Source organism: Triturus cristatus, chromosome 1_2 (assembly GCF_964204655.1).
Source record: "Triturus cristatus chromosome 1_2, aTriCri1.1, whole genome shotgun sequence".
NCBI lineage: Eukaryota > Metazoa > Chordata > Amphibia > Caudata > Salamandridae > Triturus > Triturus cristatus.
In genome coordinates, this window is record NC_140580.1 from 277,870,734 (window position 1) to 277,891,863 (window position 21,130).

The window sequence follows — 21,130 nt, forward strand, 5'->3', positions numbered from 1 at the left end:
GCGCGCGGCGTGGCGAAACAACATGGCCGCCACGTGAAGAGCTCCGCTCGGTCGAGCCGGCTCGAACACGAAGGAATCCCGTAATTGCAGCGGAGCTTCATGAAAATGACGGACTTCAATGTTGGAGATGGCTGTGATTAATTTGGCAAGTTTCTTGACCAAAAATATGGTCTTTTTGTCATTTTATTTGATGATTCCTGTTCCTCTCAGACAGCCGCCGCCATTTTGTCCTCCATGCAGCGTTTTTTTTTTTTTTTTTTTTTTTTTTTCTTTTTCTTCTTCTGCAACCATGTTCTTTTGTCTAATGCTTTAATTCAGAACCACTGAGGTGGAGGCTGCCTTTTTTTATGTCATGCCATTTTTCTATGGTGATTTTTGGTTGCTGTTGGACTCCTTCAGTGCCTTTGTATTAACTTAACTTCAATCTCTCAGAACTACTGAAAAGCGACTATTTTGTGCTTTCCTCAAGTGATGCCCCCACTTTGCTTTAATGGCATGACCTAAATCCTATTATACAGTCTCTTTGGAGATGCTGGTGTTGCTGGTTCCTTTGCTCCACTGACAATTCGCTTTTTCTCTGAGGCGCGTTTCTGGCACCCCATATTTCAACGTGCCCATTACTGCGCCGTGCTGAGGAACTGTCAGCATTTTTTTTTTTCCCTGAGCTACACTTTTCTCTTATTATTGCTTCATTAACACTACTGCTGCTCTGCCTGCTGTCTTCATCTGTCATCATTTGTCACTCTCTGTGGAGATACCTCCAACATGGACGCCACACATTCAATCAAACCTCATGGAGGCTCCTCAGGAGGTCGAAAGGATACGAATGCCTCCTCCGTCAAACGTACCAAAAAGGACCCGCCTTCCCCAACTAAGTCTCCGTTGCCTCTTACTCTTGAGGACATCATGGAGGAGTTGCATCTTATCCGTCCTTTTATGACTGACACTGTTACCACACTTCAGAGGTTAGATGACAAATGGTCTAGCCTGGATACGAGACTTTCTGATGTAGTGCAGAGGATTAGTGATGCTCAAGATGTGGTCGCAGGGGTCAACACCCTCACCAAAGAAGTCAGCCAGCTCAAGAAGGTTGCGGAGGACTTAGAAAATCGCAATAGGCGCAATAACTTGCGCATTTATGGTATTCCGGAGAATTCTGAAGGGTCGGATATGATCCAATTTTTGAAAACACAAGTTCTTCAAATTGCTGGCCTCCCAAAATCTTCAGATTTCATCATACAACGAGCCCATCGTTTGGGGCCAAAGAATACATCTTCTACATCTAAACCTCGAGGAATCATTGCATATTTCCTTCTATACTCAGATCTCATGACGGTTCTCCGAGCGGCTAAGCAACATAAGCAAATGATTTGGTCTGGCCACAAAGTCTTTTTCACTCAGGAAGTTTCCAAACCTACGGCTTCTCGTCGAAAGGAATTTCTGGATCTTAGACCTGCATTGAGGGCCATGAATGCTCGCTACGGCTTAATTCATCCTTGTTTTTTCAAAGTGACCTATAAAGACAGAACTTTTAGTTTTGAAGATCCTGCAGACCTGCGGAAGTTGATTCATACTCACAAAGAAGAACTTATGGAACTGAGCAAACCCTAACTGTTTTTTGTTTTTTATTTGTTTGTTAATGTCTGACTATTGAGTTTTGTTCTATTTATATTCTAGTATGTATGGTATAGTTCTTCTGCTTCCTTTGTTCACCCCATCTTTTGTCTTGCAGATCTCCCACACGTGGTGTTTTTGTCAAGGTCGCCTTTTGTACAGTCCTGGTGTATATATTGTGCATTCCATTCCCCTGCTGTTTTTTTTTTCTCTAGATGTTTGGTAAGTTCCTTCATTTGTCCTATTTGATTGCCTTTAGTTCTAGATTTTTATCTCACAGTTTTTCATTTTCATTTTTTTATTTTCTATGGCAATCTATTCTTCTAGGTGTCTCTTCTTAGTGCGGCTGTCTTGTTCTTCATTGCCCCCCTCCCACATTAATGTTATTTGTTCAATTGTTCCCTGTGGCTGAAGCCCTTTGGCTTCTTGCCATCCTCCTTTGGATGCTTTTTGGGGATCTCAGTTCCCCCTTACCCTCCTTTTTACTCTTTCCCCTTTCCTCTCCCTCTTTTTCTCCTCTCCATACCTTCTTTTCCCTTTCCGTTTCCTTTTTATCCCTTTCATCTCAATATTTTTGGCAACATTCACATTACCTATCCCACGTTATACTTTTCTCTTTCCTACTTCTGCTTGTGGTACTCCATTATTTTCCTTCTCTACTTCTGTCATTATCTCCGTGGTGGACATCTACTTTAGCTTCTTCGTTCTTGGCTATCTTCTGTCTATTACATTTAATCACCATCTATCTTCATTATCTCTCTCTAACTTTCCATTTTGTCTTAACTTCTTTATCTCCTTTTGCTTTTTCTTATTTTCCTTCTAAAAAATGAACGGTCTTCGTGTTATTTCCTGGAATGTTAAAGGTATTCGAAATCCTGTTAAAAAACAACGTGTTTTATCTCATTTAGTGAGGCTGAAATGTCATGTTGCACTGTTACAAGAAACTCACCTTAACTCACAAGATTTATCTTCACTACGTAAACAATGGGCTGGAGAGGCTTTCTGCTCTCAGGCAGTGAACAGTAAAAATGGTGTTATTATTTTGTTTCATAAATCATTGTCTCTCCAGCTACATAATGAACTCCATGATAATTGTGGTATATGGTTATTTTTAGATGTCACTGTCAATAATACACAATTTTCCTTCTGTAATGTTTACGGCCCCAATGGTATAGACTTAACCTTCTGGAAGGACTTTTCTTTGTTTCTTTCCTCTCATGCAAGTGATGATTTGATTGTAGGAGGTGATTGTAATCAACTTATGGATCCCTTTATTGATCGTAAGTCACTCACCAGATATGTTCCTAATAAGATGCAAAAGTCCTTTTTTAAAGCCATCTCCTCTAGAGGTCTTATAGATTCATGGAGACTTTCTCATCCTGACACCTTAGAATTTTCCTTTTTTTCTCCAGTGCATGCATCACACTCCCGTATTGATTATATTTTTCTCACCCAACATGCCCTCCAATTTATGACTAATTCAGAAATAGGCTCTATTCTTATCTCTGACCATGCCCCTGTTATAATCAATATGGATTTTCCCTCACCTACCCCCACCTCTCAGCGCTGGCGCTTTAATAACTCGCTCCTCCTTGACCCGCAATTTACTGAACAATTTACGCTTTTTGCAGAAGATTTCTTTACAAACAATCTTTATTCTACTTCTCATTTTCACTTTATTTGGGAAGCTTTCAAGGCGCTGCCCGGGGATTTATAATCGATTTTGTATCCCGAAAAAATAAATTAGCTTTATCAAAAACAGCTCAAATTCTTAAGCAAATTAAAGACCTAGAGCATCTTTACTTTACCAAAAGCTCCTCAGAAACACTTTCTTCTCTCATTAAAGCAAAAATGCAATACAACAAACACTCTTGGGATTCTGCATGTAATAACCTTCTCAATTTTCATGCTAAAATGTATGGGGGACGTAATGAGGCTGGCAAATCTCTTGCTACCTATCTCAAAATTAAGAAACAAAAATCCAAAATAATAACCATTACTGATTCACATGGGAATCATCAATACACCGATGACAAAATCCTTGATTGCTTTGTTCAATATTACTCCTCACTTTATACTCCGGAATCCGTTCCCTCTCCTACCCAAATTGACTCTTTCTTTCAGTCTATTCCCAGGTCCTCTGATAGTTCTTCTGACTTTTCCTCCCTAGATGCTCCCCTTTCAGAAAAAGAAATACTTAATGCTATTACTCTTCTTCCCAAAGATAAAACTCCTGGCCCAGATGGTTGTACAGTTCGTTTCTATCTTCATTTTAAGGATATCCTGTTATCTCACTTATTTTCCTTTATTACCTATTTTCTTGCACAAGGAGAATCCAAAGGCTCTTTCACACAGGCAATGTTATGTCTAATTCCTAAAAAAGACAAAGACCCCTCTCTCTGTAAAAATTACCGACCCATTCCTTTAATTAATACTGATTGTAACATTTATGCCAAAGTTTTGGCCTCTCGTATTAATAAAATTATTCCTAACCTCACCAACATTTATCATTATGGATTTGTTAAAGGCAGGTCTATTACTGATAATTCGAGAACTTTTCTCAACATTATTCACCTGGCCTCAAAGATGGATTCCCCAGTCGCTGCTATTACATTGGATGCTGAGAAAGCTTTTGATAGAGTGTGCTGGGATTTTAGGTTTGGTGCGTTGAGGTGGCATGGATTTAGCACTACTATTATTCAATATATTCAATTGTTATACTCTGCTCCCTCTACTTCTATCTAGGTTAATGGATCTCAATCTCATTATTTCCCTTTGCATAGAGGAACCAGACAAGGTTGTCCTCTCTCTCCTCTTCTTTTTATTCTTGCGCTAGAGCCCTTTTTAGAAAAAATTCGATGCTCACCATCATATACTGGTTTCACATTTCAGAACATTGATATTAAGTTTACTGCCTATGCGGATGATATTTTATTTTATATTTCTAATCCGACCACTTCTTTGCCTTCATTGTTTTCTTTGTTGCAAGAATATTCTCTGGTTCCTGGGTATAAACTTAATGTAGATAAATCTGACGTTCTACCCCTTAACAAATTTTGCCTTCCTCATATGTTTCAGGGCTCTGGCTTCGAATGGAATTCTAGTAATATTAAATGCTTAGGTATTCTTTATGCTAACACTATTAGTGAAACTGTTAAGCTTAACCAGAAAGATATAGTTAAAAAGCTCTCTTCCCTTATAGATAGTTGGTCCCCCCTTTTCTTATTCTGGTGGGGAAGGATAGCAACTATTAAAATGACGCTTCTTCCCATTGTTAATTTTTATCTTTCAATGCTTCCATTTTCCCTTCCACTCTATTTTTTTAAAACAATAAACCGTATTTTCATAACATTTTTATGGAATAGGCACAAAGCTAGGATCTCTCTTTCTCGTCTTCAGCAACCCAAAGATTTAGGTGGAGTCAACTTCCCCAATCTCTCTCGAGTCCATTCGGCCTTTACTTTAAAACAAATTTGGCCTCTTCTTTCTGATTCTTCTGACCCTCCCCTAACAGCTTGGAGCTCAATAGAACTCGCGCAAATTTCACCCTTTTCATTTATTACGGCCACTCGCTTATCTCATCCCCCGCGGCGTTTTCTCACCCCCATCTTTAAACATTCCAAAGCACTTGCTCTCTCGGTGTTTCGCTCCTCCCTCTCGCAGTCAGAGTTTCATTCCTTAACTCCGATTTGGTATAACAAATCTTTAAAGATAAATCATAGAGCGCTTTTCTGTAAAGAATGGATCGATAAAGGTATCATTACTTACGATCATTTACTTAGTAATAATTCTTTGCGAGACTTCTCCGACATTCATGCCTCCTTTCATCTTTCTAATGCATACTCCTCTCAGTATCCCTTACTTAAAAATTCCTTAGCCTTCATTATCTCTCAAAACGCCTCTTTGCCCACTACTGACACAGCCCTTCACCCGTTACCAGATTTCTCTATTCCTCTCGAAGCCGCTGCTATTTATAAACTACTTTCCCGCCCCTCTGCTGAAAGAGTTAAATCTAAGCTTGAACTCTCCTGGGAAAAGGATCTAGCCCAAGAATTTCCCATTCAGGTTTGGCACTCCTTATGGTCTAAGTTGCACACTGTTTCCCGCTCTACTAGTACCACATAGACTTTGTACGATTTTCATAAATTCAAATTAACTGACTCTAAAACATGTTGGTCGTGCCCCTATGCAGATAGTGATATTTTGCATATGTTCTTTCACTGTCCATTAGTTAAATCCCTTTGGTCTCGTATTTGGTCAAAATTAAATGAAATTTCAGCTACTGATCACCCCTTTGATATTGTCCATATTTTTCTGGGTGGTACTGCACCTATATGGAATGTTTACTGCAATGTGCGCAAATTTATAGATCTGTATATAGCCATTTCTTTACAGAATATTACAACCAATTGGAAAGACACTTCAAAGATTTCATATAATGCCTGGTGGAACTTATTGTGCCATCATCACAGGCTTGACCGTGCCTTTGCTACCACTGTACTTCTGTTGATCAAAAAAGATTTGTTATGGTTGCCTTTAACTAATTTTCTCTCTCAAATTGTCCCTTGAATATCTTGTTTTTGTGCACTACTTTATTCATGACTAGCACACAGTTTTTCTTATATATACATTTATTAATTTATGTTAAATACAAGATATTTACTCTGTATATTGATTATCTTTCTCCCTTCCTTCCCCCTCCCCTCTTTCCTTTTCCTCCTCTTGCCCCTCCCTGCCCTTTAAATATAATACCTTTAAAAAGCTTTTTCCATAAGTATATCCCCTATTTCCCTTATGGCATTTGTTAGTCTTGTATGAATTCAATCTTTTCTATTGTTATATTTTGCTGCCTAATGATTCTCTCTTGTACTGATGTTTTACTTGGTTTATTATATTCAATAAAGCTTTCTAAACTAAAAAAAAAAACAAAAAAAAAAAACATACTACTCTATTTCCTTTCGCTTTATAAGTATACTACTGTATTTTATTTTGTTTCTTGAAAAGTGCAGTATTGCAATATTCGGATGAACTACTGGATGCTAATATTTTTGACAAGATACATTAAACTGTACAATAGTATCTTCTTCCCAATAGCCCACAATATATCCAAGTAAAAAGCAATATGTTTCCAATATACACGCAGGTCATTGGTTGCTTGGTCTTTCGCAAAATGCCCACTAGTGTTCAGTGCAGGACCTTAACAAACAGAAGTTTATGCTAAAGCAATAAGTTAAAACAGACACAACACAAGAGGGTGCTGGTAATGTGAAAGGGTGGGTATTAAAACATTAGAAACTTCACAAGGAACACACAGTATATTTCTCCAGCCAAACTTTGTGTACATTGCTCTTAGCACCATCTCAGTCCCTCAGCCTTCTAAAGTTGATATATTGAAAGCACTACACATTTTATTAAAACATCAGGGTCTCTGTAGTATTTTAATCCACACTAAGAAGAGCTTCAATCATGTACATCAAACGCTCTCCTTTGTACTTCAATATATCTGTTTGCTTGGGTGACATAGCTTAATACATTGCCGAAGCCAATAGCTCTGGCTAAACACTTACATGGTCCCAACGGCAAAACCTATTAGCTATGCCAATGCTTGTTTTAGCTTGTTTGGACTATCCTACGCTTGTATTAATCTATTATGCATAAATTAATCATTTCTTTATAAGATACTCACTCATACATTTCTGTAATCATGTACATGTAGTAGAGTAGTCTGTGGATTAAATTGCAGACGAAAATGTGAAAACAAGAAACTTTGAGAAATGTAATTACCTTCTATGCTTGAGCCACAATTGTTTTCATAGACGTCAGATGCATTTTGCACATAGGGCGCGTCTTGAACTGGCAGCATTTTTGCATACTGGAAATTGACGAGTTTGGTCCGAACCGGAAGCGATTTGCTTCCATTGTTTGGAAACACAATGAAGCTGGCAGGGGTGATATTCCGAAGAATTACTTCCTTCTCGTGGCACTGGCTGACGGCATTGGCAATGTCTTGTAGGAGGTGCACCATAGTTAGCAGGGTGTGTTGGTTTTCACTCTCATGTAAATACTGTAACAATGGTTTTCCATTCTCTAGTACAAAGTAATATGGAACATTCCCCAAGTGCTCTTTGTGTAGTGTCGCGATGTGATCTCTATTTTGACACTTCTTCACTATCGCTCCCATTTCTTGAAAACGTTCATACGAGTCATCTGTCGAGTTAGTTTGTAGAATATCATTCAGTGTCTGCTGGGTGGACAGGTAAAGTAAAGCATCCCCTTCCAGCGTGGAAGCATTGAAGATCAGATATGTTGATTCCTCTTCCCTTTTCCTTTTAATTGTTATTCCTGAGTGAGTTCTCGTGAGTTGTTTGCGGATGCAGTCCTCAACAAGGGTTTGGTTGGCAAGAATGCACTGAGATCCAAGTCTAGAAATAGCCACTGGGCGTTCGTCCTCGCTGAAAAGTAATGGAACTATGGCATTCCTAACATCAATTAATGGATGATAAACCAGCAGTTTAAAGGAGTGTTGTAGGATAATCTTAAACCATTTCCTTTTTCCTCTTGTTGTTTTCTGTACACACCACTCCCATAGCTTCACTAGCAGCTGAAGACATCCACTAACAGCCCCTGTAAATTATGAATTGTACATGTTAATTTTCAATGGCCATGTGCAGTGTTCTACAACAGTTTTGTTTTGTAACACTTTAGCACTTTCAGGATAAACATCTGGTGTATATAATACTGGGGCATGCGCACATTTTTTACATCATAGATCATTTCTTTGTTTGCGAGAGGGAGCATCCATTTCATTTCACTGTGTTACGCTGCACATCAGTTTCATACAAAGTAATTCCTATTGAGTGCATAGACTACACTGAAGCAGAAGGCGTCTGGAAAGACGAGGTGGCTGTTGCAAAACAATTGACTTCTAACTATCCTTTACTACTGATATCTATGACCCTGCAATTGTGTCTTTGCAGCAGCTTTGCACAGCTTGGATTGCCTTTCATAACACAGTGGTGCTTATAACTGAGGGCAACAGGCAGCATGGATCCTCGAAAAGAGGTTCTACGTGGAGGCAGGTAAGACTGCACTGCTTTTTCATGTGACCTACTAACACCCCGTTAATATAATTAGCTCCCCTTCTCAATAAATTCTGGATTAAAATCGTAAAGACGAGTGGAATTGCCTTTCGGGAGCCAGATGACGGAAGAGAGGTTTGGAAGAAGGTGAAGTTGTGGATGACAAGGTTCAAGAGGAAGAAGAAAATAGGTGTGCAAGCAGTGCAAGGGGGTTCGGATTATGTGGTTGTTCCTAGTATTTTGTAGTAGTGTCATGACGATTGACTTTGACGCCAGGCCGCTGGAGGTTCTGGGGAAAACACAGTACACGCACAGAAGGTGTCCATAGGAGTGAATGAGGGGGGAGAAGAGGGTTGCGGGGAATTACTCTTAAGGAGAGCTTTGTATGTCAAGGATGCTGTGGTAAGTACGGAAGTGCAGACAGAGGAAAGGAAGTCTTGGAGCAGCAAAGTGCAGTCGACGGGATAATAGAGCAGGTACTACAAACAGGGATGCTAGCAATAGGGGTTAAAGGGGAACAGGGCATTCCGCGGGGGAAGGGAGAGTGTGAGGATGTACCAGATAAGGCAGGTGTGCAGGTCACTGGAGCGAAAAAGAGTAAGGAACTCAAGGAATTGCCATTTGTGGGAGTGACTAAAGCCCTTGTTGCGCATTTAATGTGGGCAACCAAGGAGAAAATATGGGAAGGGGAGTACATAGAGCTGCTGAAGCTCCTCCATAGAGAACTTAGGGCTGAGGAGGGGTCCAAAGAAGAATTTGAGTTGACAAAACGGCCTAGGGTGCCTATGACAATTGAGAATTGGACGGCGGAGTTTTTAATTTACACAAGTGTATATTGTGAAAAATACCCTGAACGGTGCCTTTTCCTAATCAAATATATGGGCTTGATCCGCAGAGTGCAAATCATGTACGGGGGTTGGCCTGGGTACATTATGAAAAGGAGTTTCACACCTGCCTAGCATGGGATTCTGAGGCAAAATGGGGAAAAATTGACATCGATTTATATCAACAGATGATGGGTTCCATAAAATTTCATAAATCCACATTGACAGTGAGTGACTGCAATTGGCATATCGTCTCTTTCAGTCACGCCCCATCTGGGGATGGGTGGGGACAGTGGCCAAGACACAGGGAGGACTGCTTAAAACATGTTGGGATTTTAACAAAGGCTTATGTATGTTGGAGTACTGTAAGTTCTGGGATGAATGTTCCAAGTGGTTGGACAAGCCCTCGTGCAATACTATGGGGCGGGATGTAGTGGACCAGGGACACAGGCAGGACAGTGGATTCAACACCAAGGGGCATACAGTGGGCAGCAAGGTAATCAGATGCCAGGGAACAGGAGAGGACGCAGGACACATGGCAATATGGGCAAAGGCTCATACGGTAATTGTTGGAGAGCGATTGGATTGTTCTGTGGCACGGTACCATAACAAAGGGGATGCAAATGTGTTGAGTGATGATTTTCAGGAATGATTTTGTGTGGGGTACAAGGGCCCTAGAGCTACAAGATGGGCAGAGAACTTAGAAACTGCACGGTCACATAAGCAAGTGGTGCGGACAAAGCTACAGAAAGAGATTCAGAAGGGCAGAATGGCAGAGTCATTTGAGACATGGCCTATGCCCAATTTGATCGTACCACCCATTGGGGTAGTTTAAAAAAAAAAGAAAAGGTATATTTAAACTTATACAACACTTGTCATGGCCAGAAGGGAATTCCGTCAATGATTTTATTCCAGGGGAGGCTACATTGGTATTGTATTCCTTGGTGGATATGGATATGGCGTTGGCGGAACAGGTGGGAAAGGGTGCACTCATGGCGAAGTGAAACATTAAGTCAGCTTTTCGGCTGCTGTCAGTCCATCCAGGGGATTTTCAGTTACTGGGCATAAAATTTGAAGGGCGCTGGTTTGTCAACAAGGCTTTACCTATGGGCTGTGTCATCCCTTGTGCTGTATTTGAGCTGTTCAGCGCCTTCTTGCAGAGGATTTTCATGTGGCACATAGGGAAGAGGACAGGGGCGCACTATCTTGACAACTTATTTTTTGTGGGTCAACCGGGTTCTCCGGACCATCAACAACTGTTGTCAAGTTTTCATGAGCTCTTGGGTGACATCGGGGAGCTGGTGGCTCCCAGAAAGACAATGTGGCCGGCCACGGTACTTTCATTTCTGTGTATCGAATTGGACACTGTGTGAATGGAGGTGCGCCTCCCAGTTGACAAAAAGTGCAGATGCAACTGTTACTAGGCGCAATGTTAAAAAACCCAAGGTGACTGTAAAGGAAGTGCAGGTCTTGCTAGGGCACTTGAATTTTGCATATATAGTACTCAGGACAGGCAGGACTTTCTGTAGGCATCTGGGCATGTCCTTAGCGGGGCTGTCATTGCTTCATTACCACATGCGATTTTCCACGGGCGCATCATGAAGATCTGCATATGTTGCATAGGTTCTTGAAGGATTTCAATGGCATTCCAAAGGTAACCCAAAAGGAATGTGACTGGGATGTGCGGATATATTCTGACGCTCATGGTGGGTTCGGTTTTGGACTGTATTGACAGGGCAGGTGGTGTGCGGAGAAGTGGCCTACGACATGGAAGCAGGGGGGCAGGAGAATTGTTTTCTTTGATTTTTTTTCTCTAGTGGTGGCGATGATTCTTTGGGCAGGAATTGGCTCTCAAAAGTGTGCTATTTAGAGTAGACATATGACAGTGCTACATGAGGTAAACAGACAGTCAGTGCTGGATGAGCAGGTCCTCAAGCTGATGGACGTCTTTGTGATGGGTTGTTTGAGACATGATGTAGCCTCCAAGGAGAAACGTGCAGGTGTTGGATAATGACATTGCAGATGCTTTGCCTCATTCACAGTGGGAGAGGTTCCATGACCTAGCCACAGAGACAAACGAGGACAGGACACCTGTGCCAGTGAACATATGGAACATAGGAGAGAGAGGATGCTTCAGTTGGTGGTGGGGTTGTTGCCAAAATACACCTGTTTTCGCAGGCTTAGCAGGAGCTTCTCGCAGAGGAGCGCAAAATGGAGGTCAGAGCTTTGGAGTAGAGAAGAAGACATAGTACAGTTCATCCTTACACTGGATGTGGGAAAGGGGTCACTGACCATGGGTAAAGAGGCCGTTATCAAGGCATTTGCTGGGCAAAGTTTTGGGTGCACTGCCAACTTTGTGCAGGGACCAAAAGGAGTTGGTTTTGTTTGCCACCCTGACGTCATAGATGTTTTTCAGTTCCTTCAGGGTCTCTGACCTACTGGGGAGGCAATGGGTCCACCATTTGGATTGGGCGGATATCAGAGGTAAGTTTGGCAAGATTGAGTTCCACATTTGTCAATCTAAGACAGATCAGAGGGTAACAGGGAAGATAGTGTTGCCACAGGCATTGCCAGTGACGGAGGTGGGTCCAGTACCTTGGGGATCTGTGTGAAGGGTGATTAGCGGGGCATTCCAAGAAGCGTTTATTTCACCACGCTGATGGTGCTCAGTTGACTGTTTATCAGCTGTTGTGAATACCGCGGAAGGCATTGTCAGGTATTGGGGAAGCTACTGAGGGACTATGGAACACATTCTTTTAAGATTGGTGTGGCCATGGAAGCAGTTCAGCTGGGTTGGGGCTGGGATAGGATTATGCATTTGGGGCGCTGGTCGTCAGAGTGCTGTTGGTGGTATGTGCGCATGGAGAACAGAGGAGGTTTATGAGTTGTGACATTTCAGTGGTATCTCACATATGTTCTCTTCAGGTGCAGTTGCTGCGCCGTAGACGATCGAATTGTCCACATGGATCATACAACCTTCATTCATTAGGTGGGCGGCGGAAAGGCAAGAAGTACAGAAAGGGCAAGGCACTAATCTCGGGCTTGACTACCACTTCTTTAAAGTGACTTGGAATGGGAAAGGTGGTATGAGATGGCGGGATCTGTTACAATACTTGAATAAGTTATTGAAAAGGTATTGATGTCCAGATAAACTTGTTTAGAACCTGGGTGAAAATTATTTGGTGGTCTGCAAAGTATTGGCTATGTTAAAAGAAAAAAGAAGGATATGTTGGAAATTAAGAGGCTGTGGTCAGGAACTTTTGTCATCTAGACAGAATTCATTCCAAGGTGGCAATGGCGATGGGCGATGAAGCCTATCTCCATTGATAAGGCCAGGCGCAAAATAAATAGGGACATGAAAGTTTTTTGTAGGGACAAAATGTTAGGGTGGGTAGAGTATCCAGAGTAGAGGTACAATACACCGGAATTCTTTAGGGAGGATGGGGTTATTTTGTCTAAGGTGAGATGGAGCTATATTTGTTGCAAGTAAAAGAGGTACTGGAGAGAACATAGAATGGGAACAGGTGCGACAGAGCTTTCTGGGAGTGGGGGTCAGAAAAGTTGGGAGTAGGCAGTTTCTGAGTGGCGATGGGCATTTTCAGTTGCCATGGTAATACATTAGGATGATGGTTGTGAACATAGGGGAATCAGGACAATGGCGCGTGGTAATAACGTTAAACCTGGAGCAAGCAACAAATTAAATGTTAAGAATTAGGAAACTTAGATAGTTATATGTTAATAGATGTAGGATACTTACTCTAGCTGATCTTTCAAACCTACGGCCATGGATTAAAAATGCATCAGAACATAAACAAGTCAAGTCAAGTCAAAGTATGCTTTATTCGAATAATATTCATAAAAGCAAGGTACAATTTACAATAGACATTTCATTAAATAAGTTAAAAAACTATTAAATTCAGTATAATTCGATGCTACATACTTTAAACAAATTCTGATTGAATTACATCCATAAGGGAGACATTATTATCATTTAGCGACAAGTATTGTTTAATATCACATGCAGGTAGACATGATTGAAGCCCTGGACTGAACATTCCGCAGTAATAACAGTGGATACTAATTATTAAAAACAGAAAGAATTAATTGATGAAGGAAATTTTTTTAAAAACAGATTGCATATAGTAAAAAACTGAAATTAGCAAGGGGGAGAATAGTTAAGAGACTAGCAGTCTCACCCTGTTCAAGAGAATAGTCAAATGACTAGCAGTCTCAATCTAATCATCCACGCCCATCCTAGATACTTTGCAGTGGCAATTGAAATCCAAGGCAATGTGCTGGTGCATATAATACGTAAAGCATCAATGCTACTAATAGTTCCTAAATTTTTGCACATTGGGGAAAGCCATATACGCCGTGGTGCAGCATAAATTCTACATGAAAACAAAAAATGACCAATAGTTTCATTATTTGTACCACAGACAGGGCAGACAGCACTAGTTCCCGCTTCCCACTTTGCTGTCAAAAATCTAAGGGGAAGTGCTCCAGCTCTCAGTTGAAAGAGGAGCTTCCTGTCTCTGGGCTTGGTTATAACATCCCAGTAAGGTTCAAGATGGGGATACATCTTGGCCTCTAGGAACTCTCTAGTCATATTACCAGTGCTGGAACTACACCAATTCCGCTGGGCAACCCTCTCCCAATAAATGGTCTTGAGCATACTTTTAGAAGGGAAGGTTGAACCTACAGGATCTTCCCAAAGTGTACTCAAACCAAGCTCAAGCAAGGATGCCCTAAGCGCTTTTAACCAACATATTTTGTGGTGGAGATCGGTTCTTATAATGTCTAGAAAGCCCCCTGCGTAGTGAGAAAGCGCAGGCGTTGTCCATAACCTGCGCCAGTACAATATTGGGCGGAGCCGCGCCATATCTAAAATGGCTCTTCTACCCAAATCATACTTAAGGGGCAACAGTGGAGTACTTTTGGGAACGCCTGTGATGGCCCTTAGGAATGTATTCTCTGAAAGTTGAAGAGCCGGCATTTTTTCAAACCCCCACAGCTCAGCGCCATAAAGTACAGAACCCAGAGCTTTAGCTTCATAGACCTGTAAAACGGGTTTCACAGGTTTAGTGAAGGATTTTCTGTGCTCTGAGCTGATTGCGCCTGCCAATTGCCTATGTTTGATTGTTGTAATTTCAATATGGTGCCGCCAGGTCTTCGCATTGGATATGTGCATACCCAAGTAAGTGAAATTCTTCACTACCTCCAGCGGGCGATTATTTAAGGTAATTTTTGTCTTGAAACTACGATGGGGGTTGAAAGTCATCAGCTTGGTTTTAATAATATTTACCTCTAGGCCATACTCACTGCAAAATTGGTCAAAGATGGACAAAGCACACTGCAATCCACTTGGCGTTTTAGCTAGGATGAGTGTGTCATCAGCGAACATTAAAATAGGGATTTTAATACCATCTAAAAAAGGAGCATCCACTTGTGCAGGTCATGCGTGTTACAACATCATTAATATAAAGTGTAAAAAGAACTGGGGCCATCGAACATCCCTGCCTAACGCCCCTCTCTACTGGGAAGTCTGAGGTAACCGAACCTATGCCACCCCACTGGATTCTTGCATAATTTGATTCGTGGAGTCTCATTATCATAGATAACAAATCGTTTGGGATGCCCTGCTTCTGTAGAACCGTCCATAGCTTTAATCAGGGGACTAGATCGAAAGCAGCCCGTAGATCGACAAAGGCCGCATACAGGCTTCCTTTGCCGAGCACTACCGTCCTCCATTGTATCATGGTGAAACGAAAGACCTGATCCACCGTGCTTGTGGATCGTCGAAAGCCAGCCTGGAAGGTTGAAAGGGCATTAGTCTCTTCCGCCCAATCCAGGAGCCTATTGACGATCACACGCCCCACTACCTTTTGGATGGTATCTATAAGGCTTATAGGCCGGTAATTACCTGGCAAAGATCGATCTCCTTTCTTGAAAACGGGGATAATTACTGCACCCTGCCAGGATTTTGGTACTGATGCACCCAGGGCAATAGCATTGATAAGATGGTGGATATATGAGCACCAGCGCTCTTTATCGTTAACGAATAGATCCGCTGGCACTCCATCAAGGCCGGGGGCACGTCCGCAGGCAACTGCATTAAGGGCCATCATGATTTCACTAGGGCAAAAAAGGTTTTCTTTTGGAAGGTCTACACTAATTGTCTCATGCCATTCTGTGGTGTTAAAAGCAGCATATTGGTTTTTGAAACATTTTACCCATTCAGCTTCAGGGACATTGTTATGAGGGGACTCAGGACCGCCTGATTTTCCCCACCTAACAATGTACCAGAACAGCCGAGAATCCCTGCTATCGCTAGCTGCCTTTAGCTCAATCCAGTGTTGCTCATCCCAAGCTTGTTTAGCCTTAACGATACTAGTTTTATAATTTTTCCTGGCGGCTTGGATTAAAGCTGTTTGCCCTCCCTTGATAGCATTACCCAGAGCAAGTCTACACTCCCTGCATTCGTCATTGTACCATTTAGCTGGCTTTGGGACTCTGTCACCTCTGTCCTTGACAGGCTTAAGGAAATATCCCTTAATTGTGTCAAAAAGAGAATTATGAATTCCTTCAACCCTATCTAGGCCATTGCTAAGTGTGTTACAGTGCTCTAGGTCCAGTGTGGCTTGATCAACGTAGCTATTAATAGCCTGTTGATTGATTGCTACCTTTTCCCATCGTAATCTCCTCATGTTATTGGTAGGAACAGTCCGGGGTGGGACGAGCACGGGGAGCCCCACAGGCAAGCTAGTGTGAGACCACCACTTATGTGACAGGCACAAGGGGTTGTGGTCGCTCTCGAGCCTCCCGTCCACCGACATGTCACAAATTGATGGCCATAACTTTAGGCTGCATAGCACATAATCAATTCTGCTATTATGCCTACCATTGTCAAATGTGCTTGTACATAAACATAAACAGCAGTGCTAAATGTGCTCTTGTGGTTACTTTTAGTTACTGGAGCGGTCGTAATCAAGTTATCATCGCTAATTCTGCGTCAAAGAGCAATGCGGATGGGTTTCAATGTATAACAATGATTGTGTGAGTTTAAAAAATATATATATAATATGTCCTTACATGAAAGTTAGAAGTACACTCTGGATTAAAATTGTCTCTTTTGCTTGAAGTTAATTCCATTCAAGTTGATTGTCATGGATTTCTTTCATCTTAACTATGTATGGTATGCACATTCCGTGGACAATCATGGAGGAATGATTGATGGAAATATTTTGTCTTGACTATGTTTTATGGTATGTTATTTCTAATAGGATTATAAAATACGGTATTCACCACGCTACAAGTATTAGTTCATGGGTTGGATTAAATAACTTATACTTCAAGATAGCATCAAGACGTGTGTGACTGGAAACTCTGGCCACGGATGCGGAGGCGAGAGGAAGAGTTGCATCCGGACACCAGCAGAAGGCTGCCTCTGCGCAGCGGCAAAGGTACTATACCAACTGTAGCTTGGCAGGGAGTTTGAGAAGGCACCCAGTGGGTTCAGCAGGAGGTGCTAAAGCAGGGAGCACCACTAGAAGTGACTTGCCTGCAACTACAGGAATGTTTGGAAACTCTGGGAGACAGGACAGCATTGTTCAGAGGACATCATTCTGCCCTGGAGGAGAGGCTAAGCGTTATTTAGTGTCATTGTGCATCCCGCTGCGCTGGACTCCTGAAATGTTTGTAGGCTGCTGGGGACAGGACTGCATTGCCCAGGCAACATCACTTCCCTGTATGGGGGAATAAGTGCAACTTAGTGCTACTGTAACTTCCACTGTGCAGGATGGCTGAAGTGTTTAGCGATTGCTGAAGGACAGGACTGCTTTGCCCAGTTTGATGCCGGGCTAAGCACCATGGGGGATGAGCTGACATGGATGTGAGCAGCATTAGGAGCCGGGGGGGTTGAAGTGGAGGCAGCTGGTTTTGGCTGCCACGGCGCTGTGTAATTGAGCTGGTGCACATGAAAGGCTCGGAGCCTGAGGTCTGGAGCAACGGAGGGCGCGGCTTGACAACTGCTCTCTGCCTTCCTGTTTGCCCTGCAGTGTCACACAGTAGCGCAGCGGCCGCCGAGGCGACTGCCGTTGCCGTGCTGTTGCTGTTGGTGCAGCAGTCAGGTGGTATATGTGGGCCCTCTGACCCTAGCGGTCTGCCCTGCTCTGTAGGACTGCTGGCAAGTGCTCTCTCCCAGGCACTTGTGAGGGGTGCACCCACACCCACACCAGGCCGCAGCAAACTTCAGCTACATCCTCTTACTGCTTACCGGGCGCCGCCTCCCATTGCTCCCTAAACCTGCCTCCTCCCTGCCCTGCATCTTCTCCCATCATCCCTGCTAGATATTAGGCCCTGCGGTCCGCACCCCGGCCCATGGGAGGATCCTTTGAACCTCCCAGAACGTCATCATATCTTCCTTGATAGCAGCCCCCTTCCAGCAACAGCAACACCCACACATGCACTCTGAGCCCCCAGACTCCAGGAAGAGGCCCTTGGAGACCCCCACCAAGGCCACAAGCACCAAAAGAACCAACATTGGCGGTGAGCCAGGGATGCTATGGGGAAAGAAGGCTGCTCATCTCTTCTACCTTTCTGGGAAGGGGTGTAATACCTGCTGTGAGGTTGGAGAGCGCTTGGATCATTTGAGGAGGATGTATTGTGCTATGGGGTGGGCAAGGGGAGCAACTCCGCTCCCTCACGGAACTACCTGGAATTCCACAGAGTTTTTATGAAACTCCATGGAATTCCATGTAGTGCTACTCAAGGAGCTCCGTCCACCCCAGGTTACTTGTCCATGATGATGGATTACATTTTATGTCAATTTACATTTTTCTTTGCTGACGACAAATAAAGATTTTATAATGATGATTAACATATATATATAATCTACTGGCGGTCGGCAGTAGATAGTTATAGTTAGGACCGAGTTCCCATAGGAAATCTGAAAATTCTATTTTGAATAACTTTGGCGCCGGTTGACTTATCTTCGTGAAATTTTCAAAACTAATGGGGCGCTCCACTCAGCTCCTATCCTGAAAGTCTCGGGGTGATTCGTCAAGCGGGGGCTGAGAAAAAATGGGGGTCCCAAAACGCGTTTTCCCCATGCATTTTCCCATAGGACCTTTAGTCGAAGGTACAGCCCGAACGGCTGAACAGAATGACTTGAAATTTGGCAAAGAGGTAGTCCTCAGGTCAGGCATGTGCCTTTTGCATCTATGGTGTCAATCTGTTCAGTAGTTCCTGAGAAAATTGCAGTTAAAAGTACATAAATATCTATATGCGCGCACCGTGCGCGCACCGTGCGAGCACCGTGCCGTGCGCGAGCGTAATTCTGTTTGGTGGTTAGATGTCAGTCAACATTAGAATCTGTCGAAATCAGGAAGTGTCGGACGCCATTTTGTGTGTGGCAGTGAAAAAGAAAGGTGGAGAACATGAAAAGGGGGCAGGGTAGAGAGTTCCAAGCCTTTGTCAGGAGGTCCCTGAAGGACCCCGAAGGGTGAAAAAAACATTTTATTTTTTTTCAAAAAATCGCGGGGTGCGCGCACCCCCCAGCCGCCATTTTGAGTTTTAGAGGCAGAAGAGAGCTAAAAACACAAGTGGAGAACGTGAAAAGGGGGCAGGGTAGAGAGTCACTGACCCCCTAGGTCTTCTCAGGGGGACCATGAAAGACCCCTGAGGTCCCAAAAATTTTTTTATAAATATCGTGCGGTGCGCGCACGGTACGCGCACGGCGGCAAAAAATTCATAAAAAAAATAGAATCAAAAATCAAGTTTAAGTGTTTAGATGTTGGTTGGCTCTTAAAAGAGCCGTTGTGTTCATTGAGTGTTTTTTTGTACCTACAAGTAAGTACCAATGCAGAGTCTAAAGTTCAAGAGGAAGACTCTGTTCCCTTCATCTGTGAAATTAACACTGTCTCCTCTATAACTGCCTTGCATGTTGTAACGCAAGTTGTTGTGGTATATAGAACCCATACCATAGTCTCTGAGGAAAGCAGAAACAGACTTATTGACGTGCTTTTTTGCTTTCTCAAACTGCGGACAATATTGGTTGGACCAGTTCCACTTTTGCCTTTGGCATATATTAGAATATACAAAGGTAGTTTGTGGAAAAAGTGACATCAATTGCACAAAGGTGTCCTTAACAAGCATTTCCAGACCTACCCCAGTTAAAGTGCCTAGGTCATTTCCACCACAGTGCACAATTATAAGGTCAGGCTGTGGGAGATGTAGAAAGGATTTCACCAAAGGCATTAATTGGTGCCACTTTAAACCTCTCTGACCAATCCATTTAATGTCTACATTTGGCAAAGCAAGGTCTTTCACAATACCTCTTTTTTCTGCATACTTTTCACTCCAGTAGACATAGCTATGACCTACAATCCACACTGTGAACATCTTTCAAGGAGATCTGGATGCACTCAGAAGGTGTCTTTCAGTAGAATGGCAATATGGAAAGAAAGATAGTTGTAAAATGGAGGCTTACATACTTTTTTTTTAATAAAAAGGGCTCATTGGCTGTTTCAGACCATTCAACACTAAAAACTAGGCTGTATGTTTAAATTTTTAAAAGCATGTTTTGTATTGGTTCAGAAAAATGTGTTCCCACAGAAGATTACTTTGGATATGCTGAAAAGTCAAGCACTCTTGCTCTTTGGATTAGAAACATTGTGTGCTGAACTTCTGACCTCTCTGTTCACACCAGTGTTCCATGATCTGTTGCTATGGTAGCAGGCAGAAGTCATGTTGGGGGTAGGAATCATTTGGAAAAGGGTTGAAATTTGCAACCAATAGAAATGTGTGTTTCCATTTAAAAAATGTGGGAAGCAATGTGATTTGAAGTTAACATGTATATGTGTGAAAAAAGAGAGGGACATTTTGCCATTTAGTGGTTCTGGTGAGAGGAGTACAGCTCAGAGATTCTGGCTCTGATACTCTGCTGTGTGAGTGGCACATTTCTTTCTCAACTAACTACTTTTAAAGGTGAGTTATGAATTTGAGAGGGGGTGTATGTGGTGTATTTTGATATAAATAATAGAAATGTGTTTCTTCTTTTAAAGTAATGTTTTACATTTTATGTTTTGGAAGATATTTAACTGCCTTGAACTTGTAAGATATTATGGAGTATGTCTTCACCATAAGTTAAGGTGTACTGGTATCACCCAGGAATACTGTGTTGTGCCTAGAATAACACCACGAGTCTGTGTGCACACAGGAATTGTTGTCAGAGATTTAATTTGTGTTGCTCTAGTTCTGTAAGACTTGCACTCGTAGGAAAGGGGCAGCTTGTTTTCTTGAACTGTGATGGTTAGCATTCAGCACAAATCACTATCTCACAGATGAGAGACAAATGCTAACACATTTGAAAACAACAGGGTAGATTTTCCTTCCACTCCTGCAATGGGTGAGGTAGTTCCTACATATTCAAAACTCCAATTAACCCTTACCACAGGTGATCTTACATACATCTCTGCAGTCTTCATGCAGTTGTGTAAGCGTCCATGCAGATCTCTCTTGCACCTGACAATACACAGTCTCCAGAAACACACTCTTAGCACACAGGCAGCTGTTTCTCCTGCACTCCCATGCTTACTATTCAGCACTGTGTGG

At 42.5% G+C, this 21,130-nt stretch overlaps 1 protein-coding gene across 6 annotated transcripts in view; it reads right to left on the reverse strand.

Moving 5' to 3' along the window:
• The window catches only part of LOC146867157 (uncharacterized), a 1,274,092-nt gene that overhangs the window by 573,201 nt on the left and 679,761 nt on the right, over positions 1-21,130 (reverse strand). For all 6 annotated transcript variants that reach the window (XM_085603699.1, XM_085603695.1, XM_085603693.1 and 3 more), the window contains one exon: positions 7,399-8,238. In XM_085603699.1, the coding sequence (XP_085459825.1) occupies positions 7,399-8,238 (840 nt within the window). The remainder of the gene's footprint in view (positions 1-7,398; positions 8,239-21,130) is intronic.